General features: G+C 39.2%; 1 protein-coding gene across 1 annotated transcript in view; it reads right to left on the reverse strand.

Moving 5' to 3' along the window:
• NAALADL2 (N-acetylated alpha-linked acidic dipeptidase like 2) overlaps positions 1–24,369 on the reverse strand; it is a gene marked incomplete at both ends in the record, with an annotated part of 379,117 nt that overhangs the window by 173,333 nt on the left and 181,415 nt on the right. Inside the window, one exon of the mRNA XM_082003692.1 lies at positions 11,870–12,020. Coding sequence (XP_081859818.1) covers positions 11,870–12,020 — 151 coding nt within the window. The remainder of the gene's footprint in view (positions 1–11,869; positions 12,021–24,369) is intronic.

The following is a 24,369-nucleotide window of genomic DNA, read 5'->3' on the forward strand; positions in this document are numbered from 1 at the left end:
TGCTAGGATCAGAGAAATTTTGACTTAGAAATGAGTATAGACCTATATAGCTAAAAATTACTTTATTAACACTTATGTTATGATTTCTAAATCTCTTGCAGTATTCTTACATATGCTTTAGGATTTGTAAACTTATTATAGGATTTGCAATTCAACTTTTCATTTAACAAAGCGAATGAGAGATGTAAGTAAATCCTATCTTAAAGCACTAACTCCTAAATCGGCACTTCAGAGTTCAGAATTACAGGTCCATTGTAAAAATCAGAGGATAAATCCAGACTCTAGAAATACAGATGTGTTTCATCTAACAAGATGAAATTGCCAGAAACTCAAAAAATAAAACTGAAGCTGTAACTTCTAGAAAACACCATTGACCAGCTTAGGACTACTGCTCCTGCCCAAGTGTTTTAAGCATTATTCTTTTCTATGCTTTGATATGTTGTACTAACAAACAAAAAATATTTTAAAAGCATGAGCAATGCCTAACAGTTATGAAACCTACTTAAAATCCATGGATGTTTTTCCTCATGTGCCTTCTGGTTTGGGTTTGTTTTTTTTTTTTTTTATTAGATAGCAGTCAAGCTGCACTTCTAGGTTTCCTCCAGCATCCTGAAGCTCATAAGATAACGCTTTCACTTAAAAAATAGAAGGCTAATATTAAAAAAGTGATAAGAGCATTGAAGGACCTAAGGCTTACAAATCTAATATGACTACAAAGTAAAAATAACCAAACACAGTAGTAGTCATTTGATACCTACATTTTCGGTACTACTGAATTTCTCACCTTCCCCTCAGTCCTTTTTAAAAAAAACAATAAAAAAATACTGTTATGAAATTATCTGTGTAGCCTTTATACAATTCTCCTTTAAAATTCTCCTTTTTACAATTCTCCTTAAACACACAGTGGTCTAGTTGAACGACTGCTGATGCTTGGAAATTAAGGAAAAAACCAAAAACCTAGGCATTTTAAAACATGAGCAGGCCAGCTGTTCTAAAATTAGTCTCCCTGTTACAAGCACTATACCAGAAAGGAATAGATTGTCACCACGTGTCAGTTTTAGCTGACATCTGCTACAGTAAAAAACTTTACCTCCCAAGCAGACAGCACAAGCATTTGTTCATTACGTATTTTGTAAAGGGTCGTCCCTACAGCATCATATTTTAAATAAATATGCAAATCACTATCACTATTCTAAAAGATCTGACTTCAATGCGATTTTAAATAACCCAAGAGGCTTCACTCTTTTTTTTTTTTTCCCCCCACTAACTCAACAGACCCACCTGTCAGCTATGTAAAATTAGCATATAAGAAGTATTGGAAGTTACACACATTTTGTGCATATACTTGTCCTAATCAAAACTGAAACAGTTATCAAAGTTTCAAAGTCATTCTCATAGCCTAGTTTTGTACATGAAAAACATGTCCGATAACAAAAGCATCTGGCAACAAACTGACTGTTTCTCATTCTGGCATTGTACCCATCACACAGCAAATATTGACTATTGACTGGCATCACTGTATACAGGACTACTCCAAAAGCTCTGAAGAAAGAAGCTTTCTAAGCTGTGTCTGCCTCCTTGTTACAGACATTCTCCCACATTTATGGAATTCTCTTGCACTGCACAGCGGGCCCCTAGACATCTCTACCCCAAAATACTTTTTCCAGTACCATCCCTTTCCTGGAATGAAGCTACATGCTTCACGGAACAAACATCAAAGCATTTCAAATTGTTTTAGTAGAGGAAAGGAGAGAACAGCTTTGCATCAAAACTGATGCAGTCTCTTACAGAAAGGAGTCTTGCAACTTTGTACCAGCAACAGTACACGAATCTAACATCCTTTAACAAAAAGGAGTCACTATGTCTACAAGTCATACTGAGTGTACTTAGGCAGTATGTCTGGAGTGGTTTGTAACACCACACTTAAAGACCATCCAGTAGAGGTTACCCAGGCAGAGGAAGGTCCTCCTATCCATGGAACACCACTGGACACTGCCTCACTACTTCTACTCAAATGCATTTTGTAAGGCTACAATCTGCCACTATGCTTCAGCATCCAGATTTCTATAACAAGTGTAGCTTGTGATACTGAGAAGCATGACAGAGGGAACAAATAGATTCAGAGAGCACTAGTTAGAGGAAGATGCAAATTCACCCGTGAGGGCAAGCTCTGATGAGCTGGGAACCCTGAGTGATGAGGGAGCTCACAGATGTCACTGTGAGGCCATAAAAATTTTAGAAAGTTAATGGTGATAGGAAATGGTTCATGAGGACATGAGCAAGTATCACTCCTATCACCTTCAAGGAGGAGGATCTGGGATCATACATTAGTCCCTGTGAAGGTGATGGAGCCAATAATCTTGGAATAATTTCCAAAAATATGAAGGACAAGAAGGTCATTGGGAGTGGTATGAATAGATTTACAAAGGGGTAATCATGTCTGAGCAACCTGATAGCCTTCTACAATGAGATGACTGGCAAGTTTGAAGATCATCCAAAATTGGGAGGAGTGGCTGACAGATCAGATGGATGTGCTTTCATTCAGAAGGACCTCAATCACCTGGAGGAATGGACTTCCAGAATCTCAGACATTCAGCAAAGGGAAAGGCAGTGTCCTGCATGGGGGAGGAATAAGCCTATGCACCAGAGGACGACTTGCTAGAACGCAGCTAGGCAGAAAAGGACCTGCAGATCCTGGTGGTCAAGTGCAGCATGAGCCAGCAATGTGCCCTGCCAGGAAAGGTTGCCAGCAGCACCTCGGGCTACATTAGGGAGAGTGTTGTCAGCAGGTCAACAGAGGTGATTCTTCCGCTCAAATATTTGATGGGAGTCTGGAAAAAAATGGAACCTGTTTCTTCTCCAGTGGTATTCAGTGAATGGAGGGACAACAGGCACAAACTGAAATACAGGAAATTCCCCTGAAGCATAAGTAAATCTATTTTACGGTGAGGGTGGTCAAGCACTAACAGATGTTGCCCAGACAAGTTTTTGATGTGTGGTTGCAGAAGGTCAAAACCCCAATGGACAATGTCCTGGGCAACCTGCTCTAGCTGACTCTGCTTTGAGCTGGCAGCTTGTCCTTCAACAATATTCACTGGTCCCTTCCCAGATCAACTACTCTGTAATTCTTTTCTCCTGTGCTAAGGGCTGTGATCCCTTTACTGACGAGCATTAGAGACATCCCAGCCACTCCATGGTACACCACTATGCTCTGGAGTGCACTGTCACTGAAATCACCCCCCCAGTATGTTTAGATGGTTTTGATGTACACATACTGTTTACCCTGTTGTCTCATAAGCTTCCTTCACCACTCATGTTGTCCTTTGCCAATCAACTAAACCAGCACAACAACTTCTCCCTGCACCCCTCATCTCAGTCCCCGCTGGGTAGAGAATTCTTCTGTCTCTGAACGGAAGGAAAACAGCGCAAGTCTGAAAAACACTCTGAGAAGTACAAGCAAATTGCTTCTGAAAATTGGCCAAACCCAAACTGTGATGAATTACTTATGTCTTTTAGTGTTCTGCAGAACGATACTATATAATATGATACTACACATTTATGTAACAAGAAAGTATTTTCCACACCTCCATATTAAGATGATTAGGTTTTCTTCTGGGGGAGTTTCTAACTGTCTGAAAGTAGGAAGAGGTACTATTATCTTTTTTAGGCAGCTGCTGAATATGGTAAGCAGTGGGCTGGAACAGAGATCAAGTCAAATTAAAGATGGTTTGGTTTATTCTGTCTTGCAGTATTCAAACTGCACTAGAAAAAATTCAATTATGAAACTAATTACATCTTTAATTGCTTAAACAATCAGCCATCTGACTTTATGGTGCTCTTGATACTACGCAGGTGTACTTGCAGGTGTTAACTCTGCAATACGTGAGAGTTACATTGTAGTATCCCAACTTGTGCACAGGAGTGCTAGGAGGATAAAATACCATTGTATTACCTACATGCACAAATACGTGGGAAAGTTAACTGAGCTTTATTAGCAAATACAATTCCTTTATTTATGCAGATATAGCTACTCTCTGCTCTGTCTTCCTGCAAGGTGTTCCTAAACTGCTTTACAATTATTCTGGTTCTGACATTTTTCCCTTTAGCTGCTATATGGCCAAAATGACTGGTTGAATCTGACCAGAATTTGAGCTTTGAGACAGTTGTATTTTGGCAATTACAACAGCATTAATAACTAGTACCACCTACCAGGAATGCCTTCCTTTTACTCTGAGGTGTCATTCTTAGATGTAAGCTTGAGTAAAACATAGTCATCTCCAAAACAGGTATTTGCTTTGTACATACAAAATAAATTAGGAAAAAGGTACAACTAATAGTGAATTGGGCATATTATGTTCAAAATGTTAAATGACTTAACTGTTTTGTCTCTTCCCTATATTTCATCAACTTTTAAAGAGAAAGGAAAGTTCAATTTTTTAAAATTTAAAAAGGATATTAATGGCTTTTTAAAATACCGTTTCTGCATACAAAACTAAACACTAAGTTCAGCATAAAGTTACAAACACACTCTACCTCCCAGCATTTCTTTTAAATGACTTCAACTTTTCATTGAAAAATTAACAGCCAGTTTTAAATCTAAGCTGCCTGAGCAGTGATATTAAGCGAGATTCTTTTAAATTTGGACAAGTATCATTTTTCCAAATGTACAGTATATCACCTGAAATGGAAGATGGTGATAATTAGACTCAGCTATTAGAAATACAGGAAAAATAGGTCTAGGACATGGACATTCTTTCACCGTAATACTACAAGCAGAGTTTTGGAGCCATTGAAAAGAAGCCCACTCAAAACGTAACTAACTACTATTCTAGTTGGCCTTTCTGGATCGCCAGTCACCAGCAGTAAATACCACCGTTGCTTCCTTGCACTGGGTGGCATCACCAATTTGATAACGGTTTAAGCAAGTGTTTCAGTTGCAGTGAACAAAGAAACGTGTTTACAGGCTGCAATTAGCAAAAACATGAAAGTGATTTGTATTGGTTTGCTAGTTCTATGCATGTTTTTGCTATAAACTCAGATTTCACGTACAGATACTGCTATACTTTCCCGCCTCTCTGCTAGACATTGCTGGATGAAAAAATCTCAAGTAACATTAACTTAATGGGGTTCTGAAAGAAAACAACCCCCACCTGGAACACAATGAAGCCACTGGAAAAGGCTGTGAAAGATACAGGATTAGAAGAAACCACAGTAGTGAACACAGAGGGCGTAAAGTAGCGAAGGACTGGCAACAGAACAAGTGTTCCATAAAACTGTCCTCTAGCTGACATTCAGTTCAGAGCTTAGCTGGTTCTTAATATTTGTTCAATATATTTATAGATGATCTAGATGAGGGAATCGAGTGCTCCCTCAGTAAGTTTGCAGATGACACCAAGCTGGGTGGGAGTGTTGATCTGCTGGAGGGTAGGAGGGCTCTGCAGAGGGATCTGGACAGGCTGGATCGATGGGCAGAGGTCAACTGTATGAGGTTTAATAAGGCCAAGTGCAGGGTCCTGCACTTCGGCCACAACAACCCCATGCAATGCTACAGGCTTGGGGAGGAGTGGCTGGAGAGCGGCCCGGTGGAAAAGGACCTGGGGGTGCTGGCTGACAGCCGGCTGAACATGAGCCGGCAGTGTGCCCAGGTGGCCAGGAAGGCCAACAGCGTCCTGGCCAGTATCAGAAATAGTGTGGCCAGCAGGAGTAGGGAAGTGATCGTGCCCCTGTACTCGGCACTGGTGAGGTCGCACCTTGAATCCTGTGTTTAGTTTTGGGCCCCTCACTACAAGAAGGATGCTGAGGTGCTGGAGCATGTCCAGAGAAGGGCAACGAAGCTGGTGAGGGGTCTGGAGCACAAATCTTATGAGGAGCGGCTGAGGGAACTGGGGTTGTTTAGTCTGGAGAAGAGGAGGCTGAGGGGAGACCTTATCGCTCTCTACAACTACCTGAAAGGGGGTTGTGGCGACGAGGGTGTTGGCCTCTTCTCCCAAGTAACTAGTGATAGGACAAGAGGAAATGGCCTCAAGTTGTGCCAGGGGAGGTTTAGCTTGGATATTAGGAAAAATTTCTTCACTTAGAGGGTGGTCAGGCATTGGAACAGGCTGCCCAGGGAGGTGGTGGAGTCGCCATCTCTGGAAGTGTTCAAAAAACGTGTGGATGTGGCGCTTCAAGACATGGTTTAGGGAACATGGTGGCACTGGATTAATGGTTGGACTTGATGATCTTGAAGGTCCTTTCCAACCTAGTGATTCTGTGATTCTGTGATTAAAGTGGATCATTATATATTGCTACGTGAGCAAATGCACAAGTATTCATCCCTCTACCTTTGCAAACAAAACTAATTCCTTTCTTCATCCATACACATAAATCTAGTAAAATATTTCTTCACTATCCTGTCTTAGGTCTCATCTGCTTCTTAACACCATTCCCAGATACAACCAGAAGTTGTATCTGGGAATGCAAGGTAGTCCCCACAGAACTTCCTGATGCTATAAAAGCAGCCCTCCATCGGGCTCCAAAAGCATCCGGATTCTCAGCTCATGCAAAGACAATTGATTTCAACTACAGTCTCCAGGCACCCATGCTTTTGTAGTAGCAGATTCCAACAGGCCAGCTAGACTTACTGCCGTAACAGTGATGTTCGACGATACATGAGCGTATAATAAATTAGCTCGCTCATGCAAATTATGTTGAGCTGAAATACCATGTCAGTAAAGCTAGGGCAGGCTTATTTTCAAACATGATTGCACAAAAGATTTAAATATGCTAAACTAACTTGTGAGTTGAGTACCTTCAAATATTCTTCTCCAACTTCTAAGGTATCAGGAAGTATTTAGGCAGTATGTTTTCCACTGAACTAATTTTGCAGCATAGGGAGCATTCATCTGTTTTTTTTCAAATAATTAGGTTTTTATCAATTGTACATTCCACTACTCTCTTAAATTTACATTTTAAAATAATTTTCTATTTAAAATTGAGAAAAGTTTTGACTATATGGTTCAATATGGCATTGGCAAGAGTCAAATGGTACAAACGTTCCTAATAAGCTATTGCATTACCATTGGCAGTAATTTCTTCCCTCCTCTTCTAATACTCTAATTGATAAAATCACTGCATTTTCAATTCAGATTTGGTTCCTCTACCCAAGATAAAATTATGGGCAGCTTAAAAGAAGATACAATGATATCTGATATACAATACAGAGGTCCACACACTCAAACCCTAAAATACCTTTATGTCCAACTGATTTTCTCAACAACAGTTAAAAGCCCGATGGGAGGAAAAACTAAAAAAAACCACAAAATCCAAGACCTCAGAGCATGTAATTTGGTACTTAAATACAAACTTAGTTGCTTTATTAAATCCTGAGAAATCTGAAGAGGCAGATCATGGATTCAGATACCTTTAGAACCCTTAGTGCTAGATGTATTATTGAAAATCTGCTGAAATTATTACTTACTGTGCTCACTACTCAAAAGTCAGTATTTTCTAAAGATTTACCTCTCTATTGCATTAGCACAGATTTTTTTCATACAGAAAACAACATAGTATATCAGATAAAGCAGGTACAGTTGGTAATAATAAAGTGTGGATTTTTTTCATGGCAACCACTGAAATTATGCCATAAGTAAAAAATAAAATGATCAAGTGTATATATAAACATACACCACCACCATCACCTTTCCCCCCACCCCCCAATTAAAATATGGCACTGTAAACTTTTCTTTCTCCCCATTTTCAGTCTGCCTTTAAGGAAAATAAACAAAACAAAAAGACACAGAAGCCTGAATATAGACTGTCATTTTACAGTAAGTTATCTTTGTGTTTCATTTATCTGATGTTATTAGCAGAAAGTAAACACAAATTTTGAAAAAAAATACAAAATATATATATTCCCAGGATCATTTCCACAACTGCATAGGCAAGCATAGAAAAACCTATCCTTGTAACTATGTTTTGTTGTTTAAAAGAACAGACAAACCAGGGCCGAGGACATCTTGTAAAAAGTCATGATGATTTGTAACAAAACATTTTAAAAGATATGTTGCATATGCATGGTTAAAACTGTTATACAGTGTTCTATTTTCTAGGTTAACTTCTGCTCAACTGATTCAGAGGAGTAAAATATCACGAAGTAAAGGACAGTAAGGACAAACTCAGATAAGATGTGGGAAGCACAGAAACATACAGAATCACAGGGCTGACTAAAAAAAAAAAAGTAGGCATAGACTTCCATCACAGCATATTACTTACCCATATTCCAAGTAGTAGTAGTAGTTCTCTGTGTTCACTGAAGAAGAACTGGCTAAGCTCAATTAAAGAAGGACACATGACTAAAGAGGCGAATGCCATGGGCTTTTTATGATGCCTATTTGGTGTTCTTCAACTTTTGCTGTATTTTATCAAAATGGGACAACAGAGTATGGTGGGTTAACCTTGGCCAGCTTCCAGACACCTACCCAGCTATGCTCTCACTGCCCCTACTCAACAGAATAGGGGGAGGAAGTAAGATAGAAAAGCTCATTGGTCAAGATAAAGATAGGGAGATCACTTACCAATTACTGTCAATGGCAAAACAGAGATAACTATTGCAAATTAAAACGGATTTGGATAGTGAGAAGCAAAACCAAAAAGACTGAACCAGCACCTTCGCCCCGCCTTTTTCCAGATTCAGTTTCACTCCCCAGCCTGTCCAGCACTCTTGTCCTTTCTTAAATATGTTTTCAGAGGCACCACCAGCTTCGCTGATGGGCTCAGCTGTGGCCTGCAGCGGATCGACCCCTCACAGATTCCTCATGTTCCTTGTCCGTTTCTCTGAAATCAAACCCTATTAGCAGTGTTTGAGGAATGCTCACGACACGCTGTGCATTTCCCCTTTGTTACTGACTTTTCACCCAAATCCCTGTAATATGGCTCACATGCCTAGCTGTTATCAATGACCTGAAGCATGGACTACTTCCAAATATACCACTTAGCCTTACTGTTAGAACCTCGGCATAACAATTCTCTAAAACAATGCTACACTTGAAACTCCAGCTGATAGCATAAGATTATATTTTACAGCTGTTATATTTCAGCATTTTTAAGCTCACAGTGTTTTCTGTGATACTGTCGGAATTCTTCATGAAATAATTTCTATCCCACAACTGCACAGATAGGGATTCTATTATGAGGTACCCTATCTCAGGGGCAGGGTTCCTAATGCTTATCACAATGCCACTTTTCTATTTACATACCAGGATTGACAAATAGGTTCTATCCATATTTTTGTTTACTGAACCATTCCCTGTGTGGAAACAAATTTGATTTAAAATGGCTCTGAAGTATAGCAACGAAGAAATCTAATATGTGTTTGCCATACAAAGGTAGGTAAAAGGAAGTGCAGCATTAAAAAAGTCAAAATGGAAAAAAAAACCCCCGTAGATGTGGGAAGTCGCTTAAGTTTTATGCTATTCTTTGAAACTTTATTTTCAGGATAGTTTTTGCCAAAGTCTCTTATCTCCCTCTCAAGCTTCTTAATCCCATGTGTTCAATTCTTTGCGTCCCACCCACTGGATCTGTTTCATTTCAAAAGCAGGAAGATAGAAGAAAGATTTCTAAAAATGGAGGATATTAGTCTTTGGCAATCAGAATCAGGAAGACAGACTGATGTTCACAAAGGCTCATATGATTGTTTCAGGACTGATATGACATATGATTGGGAGAGTCTTAAGAACAGAAGAATTAAATTATCAAACAAAGCAACGGAAACTTTTACGTAAGTCCTGTTGACTTCCTTTTCCACAACCTTACTTTTTCCCCTTTATTAAACAGAGAACAAAAAAAAATCATCCCATTCATAGGCAGTAGGCATCTCAAACCTATCCTCAAGCTATTTCTGTATATTTTAGAGTAATTCATATGCAGAAGCGCAGCATTTAATCTTCATGAAACAGAAAATTTGAGCTAAAACCTCATGAGAACTCCGAAGTTCTCCCTGACCTATTACATAAGCCCATTTGAAAATGTTGTCAACTTTGAGAAGAGACCTGTAAATGGCATAATTTCTCAAAGATTTCTTTTCTAGCAAAAAATCTGAAGTAGTCCAACATTCCGATGCCACAAAGAAATTTGTTTTCAGACTAAAAGAACGTGAGAAACATAGGCAGCAGCATGAAAATACAAGTTTCCTACCTTTTATTCACCTAGTACAAGATTAACTTTGCATCCCTCATCTTACCAGAAATGTCTGAGTAAAAGCTAGAATGGTGGTAGGAGCAGTCCCTGAGATTGTAATAGTAACAGTTCTTTTGCAATGTGTGAAGTGCAGATGGTATCAAAGATATGCCAATCACTTAAGCAGGAGCTTCCAATAAAATCTCTTGTAGTGCATGTTATACTCTGCGAATCAAGGTGATAGGGGCAACCCTGGGTATCTGGCACTTTTATCCTACATGTAGGCAGTTTAACTACATTATACGCAGGCGCATCTTTCGGGCAAAAGTCTGCGCTCCAGACGTATTCGTCCCAGACATAAGTTCCCTCTAACCAAACTGATTCATGGTCTCCAGAGGAGAAAATCATTATCAGAAACACAGAAATTACCTCCATCTGGTCTACCTTCCAGTGACAGAACCATAAAAAAGAATTTCCTCAAGTGCTCCTTTGAGCTCTTTCCAGCTCATCATTGCATTCAATGATCAAAATATAAATGATTTTAGGAACATGATAGACTCTTCCCGCTTATGAATGTTGCTCAGATATTTATAACCACAGACAAGCCACACTAATGGTTCTAGTATACAACATCAGTGTACTTATAAGGATATCACCGTTTTCCATATAATCAAGCTGCTGCTTCTCAAACTGGCGATTGGAACGCACACTGCCAGTGAGAACATTTACTGACAGAAAACCAATGCATAAGGTTTAGACACTGAAGTGGCATTTTCAATGTTGGTGTATCTGTTTTCATTAGCTTTACTTTTCATGTAGGGTAAATAAAACATTAAGGAGTCAGCCAGACAGATAAGTGACAAACTGTTTTTCAGATAGCTCCATGAAATGAGCAAGAATAAAGCTTGAAGAGTGTTATATTTACCTCTGTAGCTCCCAGGGCACTTTTAAGAACACTGGGTCAGGTGCACTGAGACACTGAGAAAATGTGCAATTTCTTTCCCACTGAGCTGTCAAGGCATTCATGCTGTGAATAGCTAACACCCTTCTTTGACAACCAGGCAAATATTTCTCTTTTCTGCCATTCTAGTCATGAAGTATCTCAGCTTTGCCTCAGTTGATTTAGTGCCAATTCAACTCAGACTTTAGATGTCTTAGCTAGTAACTGGACCAGATATTCTTGATGAAGCCCTGTCACAAAGTCATAGACTGCTGCTTAATAAGTTTCCAAATAGTTAGATAGTAAAAAAAGGTTGTAAAGCTGAAAAGGCAGCAGAGAAGCAACACACATACACTAAAACTTCCACAATGGAGATGTAAGTAGTACATACAAGTCAAATATGCTGCTGCTTCTATTTATTGTTAACACTGCTTCAAGAAAACCGTCAAACTTACAAAAGACTAGGTAGTTCCTTAAAATTAATTCTTTATTTCCCATACTTCAAAAATACAAGTATTTAGAGAAGCATACCAGATAACCAAGTCTAACCAGGCAGAACGGAGACAAGACTAAATGAACATATCCTATTCAAGTGGTAATTGCGCATAGATACTATAAACCTTATTTTTCCTTAAATTGTTTAAAATATAAATTTCTGATAACATTGCACTTGCACCTATTGACCAGAAGTTTCCATTACCAATACCACAAAAGTGAAAGACACAATGAAAGACAGAATGTCCATTAACTGAATATGCCTTGAACAGTACTTACCAATACTAGCATAACCAGGTGTTGATGGATCTCCTCCGCTGTTCAAGGAAACCATAAAAGCTTTATCAGCAAGGTCTGTAGGCTTTGGTAAGTCACAAGGATCAATGTAAAGAAGAACACCACCAAATCCTGCATCTTCTAATAGAGAAAGCTGAGGGAACAAAAGATACGTGACTATTAACAAAAATTATGTTAGAACACGTTATTATTTGGTTTAATTATTTCTGAAATAGAGGCTTTATCATGCACCAGGCTCTCACCATACTATGCTCTGTACAAACCGAATAAAGACACGTGCAGTTCCAAACTGCTTGTAGTATAAAACCACTAGCTATTCTTTGAAAAGACAAAATCAAAGCCCCAGAAAACTAATTCAAAGTCATGTTTCCCAGTTCATGTCAAAACCTACTTTCAAAGCCTAACAACAAAAATAATTCATACTTTTAAATTTCATGTAGCGTGTTGAGGAAACACTCACTAGTGCTAACACTCACTACAATTGCATTTGCGATTTGCAACTGTTCCATCTTCACCTCTTTTATTGTGACAGTCAGACAAGGCTGGTGTGTTGGGAGATTATATTCAGATGAGGTACTGGCCATGATTCTGCAACATATGCAAAGAGATACCAGTGGAGCCACCTTTCTCCCTACTCTCTAGACACTTGCTGGACTTACATCTCTAACAGTTTCATGTGATACAAATACTGCCTTGAAAATGCCTTAGTTTTGAAACTAATCTCATTAAAACACCTTGAGCAGAACTCACATATTTTCCATACTATTAGCATGGAAATAGTATTTTCAGTTTACCCATTCAAGGACATGCATAAGCGTGTATTGCACATACTAGATGTTTGCCTACACTGGCATCAATCTTGTACAGGATTTCTGGACACAGGTACTCTTCAGTTAAGAGAAAAAACAAAAGGAGTTTACACATTAAAAAAAGAAAAAAAAAGAGGCAGTCTAGCTTACTTGGAGTCTGCCTCCTGTCAGACTGCTTTTGTTCTGTCTCATTAGAACATCACAGCTTCAGTTGAGAATAGCAATTAGCCTTTCCAAAAATCTGTTTATCTGGGGCAGGAAACCAGGCAAACTTCCCCGAAGTCAAGGGCAAAAGCATCCAAGCACCATAACCTGCAGCAGCCTATAGATTAATTTTGACTGAAAAACCTCAGTTATCCCTTTTCATAGCAAACTGAAAAATAAGGGGATTTTATTCCAAATCAGGTGAAATCAATTGTAATGTGGCAAATACTTGCATGAAATGAGATGGACTTTCTGTGTGATGCTCTGCATATTTGGAATTAACTGCAGACTACAACAACACAAAACTATATTAACTTTTCAGACAGAAATAATTCTGTTATTTAAGGATTATCTTACTATTCACTATGCTCTACTGATGACTTTCCAAATGGTCTGAGGAATGACTGCAAGTATATGATGTTTCTAGACTACATAACTCTGATTCTGTAGGAACCCGAGAACTTGTTACCATACCTCCGTTTCCCCGGTCAATCATCCTTCTCCTTCTGTCTCTTAGGCTCTTCGTTTTTTTCTGTGTATATATGTATTTTCAATTTATCTCCTAGATGTTGGATTCAAGGAATGCTTATGCATCGCTCCTTGTGGCTTTACAAGTATGTAAATTACACAAATATATGGCATTCAGTTTAAGCTTCAAAATAATTTGATGTTTAGTCCTGCTTTTCTTGAAAGTAAGACAGAAAACAAAAGTATAAAAATACCAGCCTATTATTTGCCACTTCTATAAGTAAACATGTGGTTTCATGTGATTCATTTTGTGATTCACCAAGATTTTGGCGCTATCGTCTGAATTCAGATAAACAGATGCAAGTGAACCTGTGAATAACTTGTGTAATCTTACAGATCTTATTCAAACAAGGAAGCCCTAGATGAAGAGGGATAGTCTATTTGAGAGAACTCTATTCAGACGAATAGGAGTGTGCAGAGCGAGCGCATGACTAGCACAGTTACTTAAAAAGGTAAAAGGTTAAAAATGTATTACAGACCTTAAATGTATATGCAGGAATAAAAATCTCCAAAATGGTAGGTTTATTTATTATTGTATCGTTCTGTTTCCAATTCGTGTTCATATTCAAATATGCAGCCAGGATTCGACTGCACAATAAAAGGGGTAGGGACACTATAGGAGAAGCAGGATGCATCAAAGCTATACATTGTATAACAGCCAGGATTTAAAATAACAATTTTTATTTTATGATATGTTTCCTGCATCCATATCCAGTATCTTTTTACTCATCTCTAGTCTTATTTAATAGCATAGAAAACAGGAAACACAGATGCAGTCTTTTCTTTTGAAAAGAGTTTTAAAAACTTTGTACTTAACAAAAATCACTATTAAATTTCTCTGTTTCATTGAGAGAAAGTAACTACACAGTCATTATTCACAAAGTGCAGCAACCACTGCTGCCATGACTACAATCTCTAGTACAGAGTTGTGTTGTACATGTGACATTATGAAACAGCTTTCATAATTTCAGATTTCAGCTATAATTGCTGCTTTTTAACTTTCCAACAGTGACATCACAACTTTGCCAACGATAAAGGAATATTGTTGCTTCCACTTTCACCTTAAATAAGTCAACACCTTAACAGACATAAAGTCCCCTAGCACAGAGAATCTGAGGAACGCACTGAATATTTTTTTACATGGCTAAAGATTGTAGATTAATCCTTCAGGTAAACTGTTACACACCTATTCAAAGCAATTGATTATTTTAGATTGTAGAACCAACTGACAGCAGAATCTGCTCCTTATGGTTTTGGGTGCATGCCTCCTTCCTCTCCCAGCGCCACAATCATCTCAGAATAGAATGAAAACAGCAGAATCATCGACAGGAAAACAGACACTGGTGCCCACTATTAACCCTTACATTGTTTATGGCTGCTTAAATTCTCAGGTTTTAGAGTCACTTAAAAAGTCAGTAAGTCAAAACAATCCAGTATATTAAATCACCCAATAAAACATTCTGGACTCAGTTTAATCTAATATGAGACGCTAGCTGCTTCATCAAAGGTTCTGTTGTGTAACTGGGGACAGATTTACCTTGTAAACTCTACACACCGTAAGCCAAACACTAAAATGCCTCTTAAAGATGACATGGCTGAAGCAGTGAAAAGACACGTCTTTATTTTAAGTAGTGACTATTGATTTTGGAAGGCTTTATTTTACTCAGGGAGGTTCTTATATAATAAGGTAATGCTTGAACGTAAAGTGCAATAACTGTAACATCAATAGCTTAAGATACATTACAAGGGCACCCTAATAACACACTCTGGTTTCTGGACAGGAGAGCAAGGTAACTGATCTGGAAGAGGAAACAAAACCAATTCTTTATGCAGGCAGATTGCAAGAGTCTAAAGAACCTTATTTTGCTCTAACAGGAAAACTCAAAGCTACTTCTCCATTTTAACTGAATGTAGCAGAGGAAATGGTTACCTTTTGTACTGGCACATAGGTAACAGAGACCAGGTCTGTACTCCACATTTGAGCCAAGCTTTACTGTTGGGCTTTGGCCACACCTTCTGGCAGACAGACATTAGGTCAAAACTAAGGAAGTTGAGCATGACTCTCTGCTGGAAAAAAGGAGCAACAAGAAGCAAGGGGCCACTACCTCTCACAGCCTTTCTATATGAAACTCCACCATGAAGCGTAAGAGCTGTCCTTACATGACTGGTTATAAACAGGGAAGCAATGCAGCAGGTACTGGCCTTGAGCTGTATTTGTTACCTTTCAGCTGAAAGCAAAGTCTGCCTCCCTGAAGATCTTCTCCCTTGGTCTCCCCTTCCCAACTGAGACTATCCTTGCATCAAAAAGCACGAGAACAATCAGGTCATCAGGTTTCATTCCTGTCCAGAGAGTATGTTGGACTGGTTCCCTGCTCACCACAGAGCCTCAGAAAGATTAAAAACATGCACATTGAGGCATGTAGATCCTAAGAAGTACTCTCACTTCCCAGGTGAAAAATAAAGCTTGAGTGCATCAGGACTACTCTGATGTTCTGTTCATGGCAGCTACACCTGGAGTTGAGTTTCAGCTGTCATTTCCTGGGCAGAGAATAGAAAAGCACATCACACTTTGGCCTCATCTGGATTACAGCAAGTAAGAGTGCAGAGACAGCTAAGAAAGGGCTTCCTAAACTATTCTCTCAGTGCATCTGAACGCCCTATCTTCTCTGATCCAGAAAGACTTGAATGGTTTAAAGGCAATTAAATGAGCACAGTTATCTTTTCTCTCCCTTTACTTGATTCCCAGTAATAGTTCTGCTGTGTACAAATGATTTAAAAAGTAGTAATGCATGATGAACTTCTGAGGTGCATCACAACATAGTATATTCCTAAAAGCGATGGTTAACAATGACTACGAATACATCAGAAAAAAAGATAACACAGGTAACTGGATTGTATCAACCTACATACTAAAATAGTTTTGCATTATTAGCAATTCTATATTTGCAAGTCTCCCAAAATACGGCCAAATCTTCTGAGAACCTTGCTGTGCCACTGTCTAGGCAGTTCTCCATCTTTGTGAAACCTCTTTGCAATCAGTCACGGTGTACAGTGTGCAGACAGCTACAGTATCAGCACTGTGGTTTGCCTTCCTGTATCGCTTCTGGTGAAGGTCACCTCTTCTCTCTCCCTTTTATCCCTCTCCTGAAGTTGTAATGGCTATGCTTTATAAGGTATAATACCAGCCCCATTACTGGTAAATATTGCCTCTGTAAGCCTTCTTTAGTCTGCTTTCTATGCTTGTCCATTTATACGTCCTGATCCACCATAACGACTGAACCACTGATTAGTTGGCACAGAAGACTTATTTCACAACAGGAAATATCCCAATATATTCCTGCAAGTTTAATGAAAATGGGATATTGCGTAGACAAGGGGTAGATCCTGCTAATGCACCATACTGAGAAGGCATTAATAAAATCTGGAGAGCTTACTCCTTAATGGAAGGGGGGAAAACCATATAAGAAGTCACAAGAGAGAGAGTGACAGATGGAAAAGAACACAGAAACTTGGACCACACATTAGACACCACAACATTCAACCCCGAGAAACAAAGCTGTGAAAAACTTGTTCACTAACCCATGGAACAACCTGTTCTTTTATTGAATGATACATTATGTAAGATAATTGTCGTGGTTTAGCCCCAGCCAGCAACTACGCACCATGCAGCCGCTCGCTCACTCCCCCACGGTGGCACGGGGGAGAGAATTGGAAGAGTAAACTGAAACCAGGACAATAATACAGTTCAGTACAGGACATACGGGCTTACAATTGTATATAACAAGCAACTTTGTCATCGTGGAAAGTTCTATCCTTACTCAAAATAAGTAGCACTAACACTGCATCTGGAAAAGTTAATTTAAAATACAGCAACTTCAAATGCATTTCATCACTTGTATATACATCGATGAGAGTTTTTCAGCATGTGATAAATCAAACTCTAGTGCTAGGAAAAAATGAACCACATCACTTTACTATAGGATCCCTTCTGTTACATTTTACTTCTCAATATTAGGTGCAATACAAATCCAGTGACATTTTCTTATTAGATCTAATTCTGCTTTCAACTATATTGCATAAGACTTCTGACTTTCCATCATTACACAATGGTTAAAATGTATAGGTAAATAAATCAATATAAACTAGCTGCACAATGGTATTTAGGATTTCTCTTTTATCTTTTTATCAAGTATTCAAAAAACATGTGCATGTGGCACTTCAGGACATGGTTTAGTGGGCATGGTGGTGTTGGGTTGATGGTTGGACTTGATGATCTTGAAGGTCTTTTCCAACCTTAATGATTCTGTGATCATCTATTTTCAGTACTATGCTAGTATAATTTAAAAGTCTATATTTCAAGAAGGCCTTTAGCACACCATGCTGTCTTAAGCCAGAAGTGCCTTAAAATGTATTTCTCATCTTCAGAAGACATTCATGTGCCTATATTTCACATTATTGAAAGGGTATATCTTGGTTGCATACTCACTCCTGTACATAGATACTTACGTTAACAGGTAGCATTAGGCTGTTCATTGAAACTACTCCCATATTTTTGAAGGCCTTTCTACTATATCACCCCAACATGGCAGAAAAAGGCTCTTGTATAAATCATAATCAAAGCAATTATGCCATATACTGTGAGCTTCTAACTGATGTCAGTACTATGAATTTTATATAACCAACCTCTGTGAATTTATTTATATGAAAACCTAGAAATTTCAGTCACAACTGCAAGTCACAATAATTAAAAAGGACCTGAGAAGCCTTGGAGAGGGGCCCCTTTGGTATACCAAGGCCCCAAGGTATACCAAGATTTAAGTGGTAAATTAATCAAGCATTTCTCTTCTTTCTTAACTCTTATCACCAATGTTATTGTTGTTGGGTTTTTTAAAATTAAAAAAAAAAGTATAACAAAACAAGCCTGCGTCTGGCAAAGTAACAGAACCCTACATAAAGAGATTAAACATGCTTTAGCTACAGGCACTTACAGAACGCCTAAGCATGGGATTTTTTAAAGTTTAATAGGGCAGTTTGCACTCCTTAAATCTGCACACAAAATTACAAAAATGGTATTTTACACAATGCCTATGTTAGTGTAAATGACATCACAGTTCATTAGACAATAAAGGCCTTTAAGTGTCAACTACTGAGAGTACAGCAAAATTCATACTGGATCGTGTTATTGTTCTAGCATACGACCTCTTCCGTATAACTTCATGCCAAAAGTCTTCCTCTTCCTAAAACCAGATTCACAATTGCACTGTTTATTACAAGTCCATTCAGGTGCTAACACAGTAGAACTTGGACGTAATGCATTCATAAAATAAAAAATTAATGGATATTCCTGCTTCTATATTAATTGCCTGTATACAATTGTCATCCCCTTTTCTCTGCTCTTTCTAGGTAATCTACACAAAAATGCACACAGAATTTTATATCCAAAGTCATAATACATATGGAGCATTGAAACAAAAAAACATTTTAAAGAAGAAAAACTAACTAGTAAAACAAACAATACATACAATAGCATTTCAGAGAAAGAAAGAAAGAATCTCAAAGATATATGAAAAAATATATATATGTACCTCTTACCTATTACTCTCTGTTTAATATCAAACATATTCATAAAAATTTGTAGAAGCTCTATCTCCTATTGTCATCACACTTCAGTGCAATGATCAGCATTAATTAAACAAATAACAGTAACCAGTTTTTAACTACTGCATTTTTCAACTCGTAGTGCAACGTGCAAAAGACATGGTTCATTAACCTGAGACACAGCTTTACTAGCTGGACAGGCTACAAGTTATTAATTACTCTTTTCTGCTGAAGTTCCAATTAAAATCATGATGGTCTGAAAGGAACTCCCATCTCATTTTACTAATTGGCAGTACGTAAAATTACCAAGCAAAGGGAAAGTGCCATTTAAACTGTTGGAAGACCTCACTGACATAACATCTTTTTATTTCTGAAACAGATTGCTTGAGTGGAAAAATAAGACTTTACATACTGCGGATTTTATTACATGCCACTGTCCTCTCGATTACCTATGAAACATACAATACCCAGCCCTCCCACAGAGGCCTCTCATATGCATGTTATCCATTATCATACGTATAGCTGACCCTTTTCATTCTCCGAGGCAAACAACCACAAACCAACAATCCCCAAACACAACAACAACATATTCTAGCACATCCCACATGTTCTAGCATTCTAGTGATGTTTGCCTGAATCCCTGCTGGAAATTCTTCCCCGTAGCTAGGGATGCTATCTGTGACAGAGCCACGTTTATATTTCCTATGAGCTATGCTATATTCAAAAGCTGAAGAATGGCCACCTTGTCTAGAGTACCCACATTTTGTAAAGAAGCCCAGCAGTATTGTCTGACATGGATAAGATGGTACATAGTCTCAAAACAAAACAAAAAAACAAAGAACAAAAAAAAAAAAAAAAAGGAAAGCAAAGAAAATGCAAGACGGCACTGGGAATCACAGTACACATGCAAAGAGTAGCAGCTTCTATGGTGCAAAGCTGAGAGAAATGCACACCAAAAGGAATAAAGTGCTGAATCCATTAGAGCTACCATAAATTGGCAGAACTCAAACTAGACCAAAAGTTCCCAAGCATTAATGTATAACGCTGAATCACAGTTCAGCCTGTTATCTGCTAGTTTGACTGGAAGTCTAGGCACTAGCCTCTGGACAGCCATGGAAGTTGAAGAAAAACTTCTTGAGTGTTCTCCCCTGCCCCATCTCTAAACCAAAAAGCAGTTTGGTTTAATCCTGCAATCTTTGCACAGCAAAATTTTTTAACGTCATAGTCCTGAATGCAGTATTAAGCTTATAAAGAACTGAATGTTTTGTCCCATACTTTTTCCTGTTTGCTGTCTGCTCATCTTCTATAGAATTTTATCAAAGAAACGTAATTTGTTACACATCAGCAGTTTTTAAAAATGGAATTTTTCACCATAGGGTACTTGGACAATTAAACATAAGCCAGATATACTGCCAGTTCCCTGTGCTAGATTTTAGGAACTTTTAACACAAATTGAGTGCATATTTTATGGCCAGATCTTGCTTACCACTGCTAAGAAATTCACAACCTTCAATCTAATTAAAAATGAAATTGAACTACAATTCCCTAGAAACAAGGGCTGATTGGACTCAATAAGCTTTACTTAATTTATTTCAGAAACAAAATAATTGAATTGCTTACAGTCCAGAAAAAATGCTCCATTATTTGATGAGTGTATAATACAAAGCCTTTCACATTGCCACTGCATTTCTACATCTTCAGGAAATACTACTCACTTTTAAATAAGCCTGTAGAGAAGTACTGTGTGTATAATAAGCATCATTAAATATTCAGTAAACATTAAAAAGAAGAAACAAACAGACTGGATGAATGTCCAGATGAGCAACCTCCAAAAAGCCAATACCATTTACTTGTTGACACCGAAACTGTTGTTTCTGATTATGCTTATGGTCATTTCAGTCTATGTTTAGACTCTATTATAGAGAGAATAGAGCTGAAGATCCATCACACAAAAAGACAATTACACAAAGATATAATTATAATCTTGGTAAATCATCATGAATAAACTGATTAGACCCTTAGTTATATTTTATGCGTTCTACTGAACTTTAATCCAAAATCCACCAAAGAGCCAATACAGTCACAGGCCTGAGTCAAATCTGCCAACTTCCCCTTACATTTTTTATTTATTATTTATTTGTTTTCCTACCACTAGAAAGATGAGGTAATGTCAGCAGATAAAATTTACAAATACTGTTCCCAGCACACGGCACTTCTACAGAAAGCCGTGGTGTCAGGTTTACATCACTGTCCTGCACCTCACGCAGGGCACAAAACCACAGGTTTTCTTTGGCAAGGAGGCTGCAGTTTCACTTCCAGCAGCCACACTGTTCACCACAATCATTTAGGGCACCTATTCCCAACTTCAAGGAGGTCTCAGATCTCTGCAGTCCATTTCTCCTCAGCACTCTTGAACCCAGCAGCAAGCTCCCAGCCAGGAGACACCCCGACCATGAAACAACTTACAGTGGACCAACATTTAATATCAGCTTGGTGGCCTACTGCCGTACCTGACTTCACTTCAGATCTCTTGCAATGGTACTGCTGAACTATCTAGCAGCTCGCGCTCAGGGTAGCGCATGTGGAAGGCCATTACTTCCTTTGCACTTTGCCAGACCGGGTCTCCACAAGGAAAGCAAACGTGTTCAGAAATCAAAACATTCCCACCACAACCTCCAGCTCCGCTGAGTGTTGTGGCACCTTGCTCTGCCAACTGCCGTTTCCTTTGCGCCGAACACGCAGCACTCACCCTGTGGGTTTGCCCTGAGGCAGCCCACTGCCGGCAGCTGCTGCTGCTCTGACATGCCCCAGCGCCCCTCACAGGCTGACAGGCTGCACCTCCCCTTCTGGAAGCTTCTGGGTTGCCAGGCAGATTACCTGGGGCAGCGCATGCGGCAAGGCTCGGCCAATCCCGCTCGTCATGGGGATGGAGCATTTCCTGATTGGTGCACTCAAACCCCTCGGCTCCTGCTCCTCCTGGCCTGGGCTGCTGGCTGTGGGGTCTCCCACTGATGAGTGTCGCCATTATTCTTGCTTTGGGAAAATATATTTGGCCTGTGGTGTTTTTTCTGTCCTTGTTTTCTGCTAACCATAGCAATAATGACACACTAACTCAATGCTGTTAAAAAGGGAGCGGTTATACTGCAGTACCCTAAGCCTTGTAACAAAACTGATGGGCAGGCTCCCACCCTGCGTTAATACAGAGCACATGTATGCCCGTCGGAGGCGGTAGCAGCTCCTATTTTTAGTTCTTTAGTTACAAATTGAACCCTGAAGCATCATCCAGAAGAGAAGTGATTACAGTCATGAGTGGTGACTGAGTTTTCCTCATAGTTTGACATTTATGGGTCAAGTTTGTTGTTAAATTTAAGGCCGTACTCACAACAAAAACTTAAGGCAGCATCATACTAGTCTAAATGTATTACCTAAGGGCTGTCAGCAACCAAACACCAGCAGACACCAGGCTTGTTTTTCCACTTTAAAGCTATGGAGTTGAGTAATCTTTATTTTTCAGTTACACGGGTAACACGGGTTACAACTGGATCGTTACGGGTAACAATCAGTAACACGGGTGTATGTTGTCAGATGAAGGGAGAAGCAGCCCTTCTCAAAGGGAGGGAACAGCTACGTCTCAGCTGACACGGCAAGCATCAGCCTCCTGAAGTCATTCAGATTACCACAGCCACTGTCCCCTGCCCCACAGCTAAGGTGGTGTAAGTCATCTATGGAGAGTGTGTGAGAGGATAGCAACTTGTATGTTAACCTCAGGTTAGGGATCCTCAAATTCTTATGCTAGATCTGCTGTGAGAAGTGGCAGATGTGCTGAAAGACTGAGGAATTAATATAAGATGTATTATGCTGTTAGACATAGTAAACAGCACAGGTCTGTGTGTTGCATGCACCTAAAAGCCAGGAACGTGTCCTCTTTTGTGCGTTTGATTTACCTTAGCTGTTCGTTACAACTGCTCCTGGGGGTTCTGGGTGTCATTACCATTATTCACTCCACCTCTGCATTAATTCCACATAATTGCCTGCATTTATGAATGGTTTTCACAAACAATTCTCCAAACAAGGTAGACTTTGGACATTCAGTGGCCCCAGACCACAACCCAATCAAAAGTACACAGACAAAATGGAAACAATGTGGAAAAACACTATGTTGTTTCTAAAATTACTAGTTAAATAATCAGCAAGACTAAGGAAGTAAATAAGCAGAGAGAAAGGGAAATACCTACTTGCATAAACCCCCCTCATTGTGCATCATATGCAATGTAAACTCATAATCTTCGGTTCTCTCAACAATCTTTTCTCAGCTTACATGTAGCCTGTATTTGGGATATCCTTGGGGTACCTTGAATATGTATTTTCCAGTACTGACACTAAAAGTTAGTCATGTTGAAATGCAAAGAGCCCAGGTCATCCTACCATCTCCAAGGTAAAAACAGGATTATGACTTTACTAGCTCCGGGAGTGTAGATGTTATATGGCATCTACTACTAATACCTACTGTCCTGGTTTCAGCCAGGGTAGAGTTAATTTTCTTCACAGAAGCCAGCGTGAGACTATGTTTTGGATTTGGGATGAGAAAATGTTGATAAGGTGCTGATGTTTTGAGTTGTTGCTGAGCAGTCAAGGACAGTCCAGCTTCTCATGCTGGCCTGCAGCGAGTAGGCTGGGGTGCACGGGAAGCTGGGAGGGGACACAGCTGGGACAGCTGACCCAGGCTGGCCAAAGAGATATTCCCTACCACATAATGTCATGCTCAGTATATAAAGCTGGGACAAAGAAGAAGGAAGGGGTGGAGGGACGTTCGGAGTTATGGCGTCTGTCTTCCCAAGAAACCATTACAAGTGACGGAGCCCTGCTGTCCTGGAGATGGCTGAACACCTGCCTGCGCATGGGGAGTAGTGAATGAATTCTTTGTCTTGCTTTGCTTGCGTGCGCGGCTTTTGCTTTACTTATTAAACTGTCTTTATCTCAAACCATGAGTTTCCTCACTTCTACTCTTCCGATTCTCTCCCCCGTCCCACCGTGGGGGAGTGAGTGAGCAGCTGCGTGGGGCTTAGTTGCCAGCTGGGGCTAAACCACGACACTACTAAGATATCAGCAGATGTTCTCACAACCCACATAACAATCAGTCACAGATTTTTAATTAAGGCACATTTGCTGCCTTAAGTAATTGCACCTTAGGACGTCTGTTAGATTGTTAAATGCCTTCGTTAGATCTGTGCAAAAAAATTACTGTTCACTTATTTTATTATTCTCGCAATTATTATCTTCTAATGAAGAAGATAATAATGAATGAAGATTCTATGAAAAGCTAGTCTATTCCTTTTAACATAC

This window comes from Phaethon aethereus, assembly GCF_964289735.1.
Source record: "Phaethon aethereus genome assembly, chromosome: 9".
NCBI lineage: Eukaryota > Metazoa > Chordata > Aves > Phaethontiformes > Phaethontidae > Phaethon > Phaethon aethereus.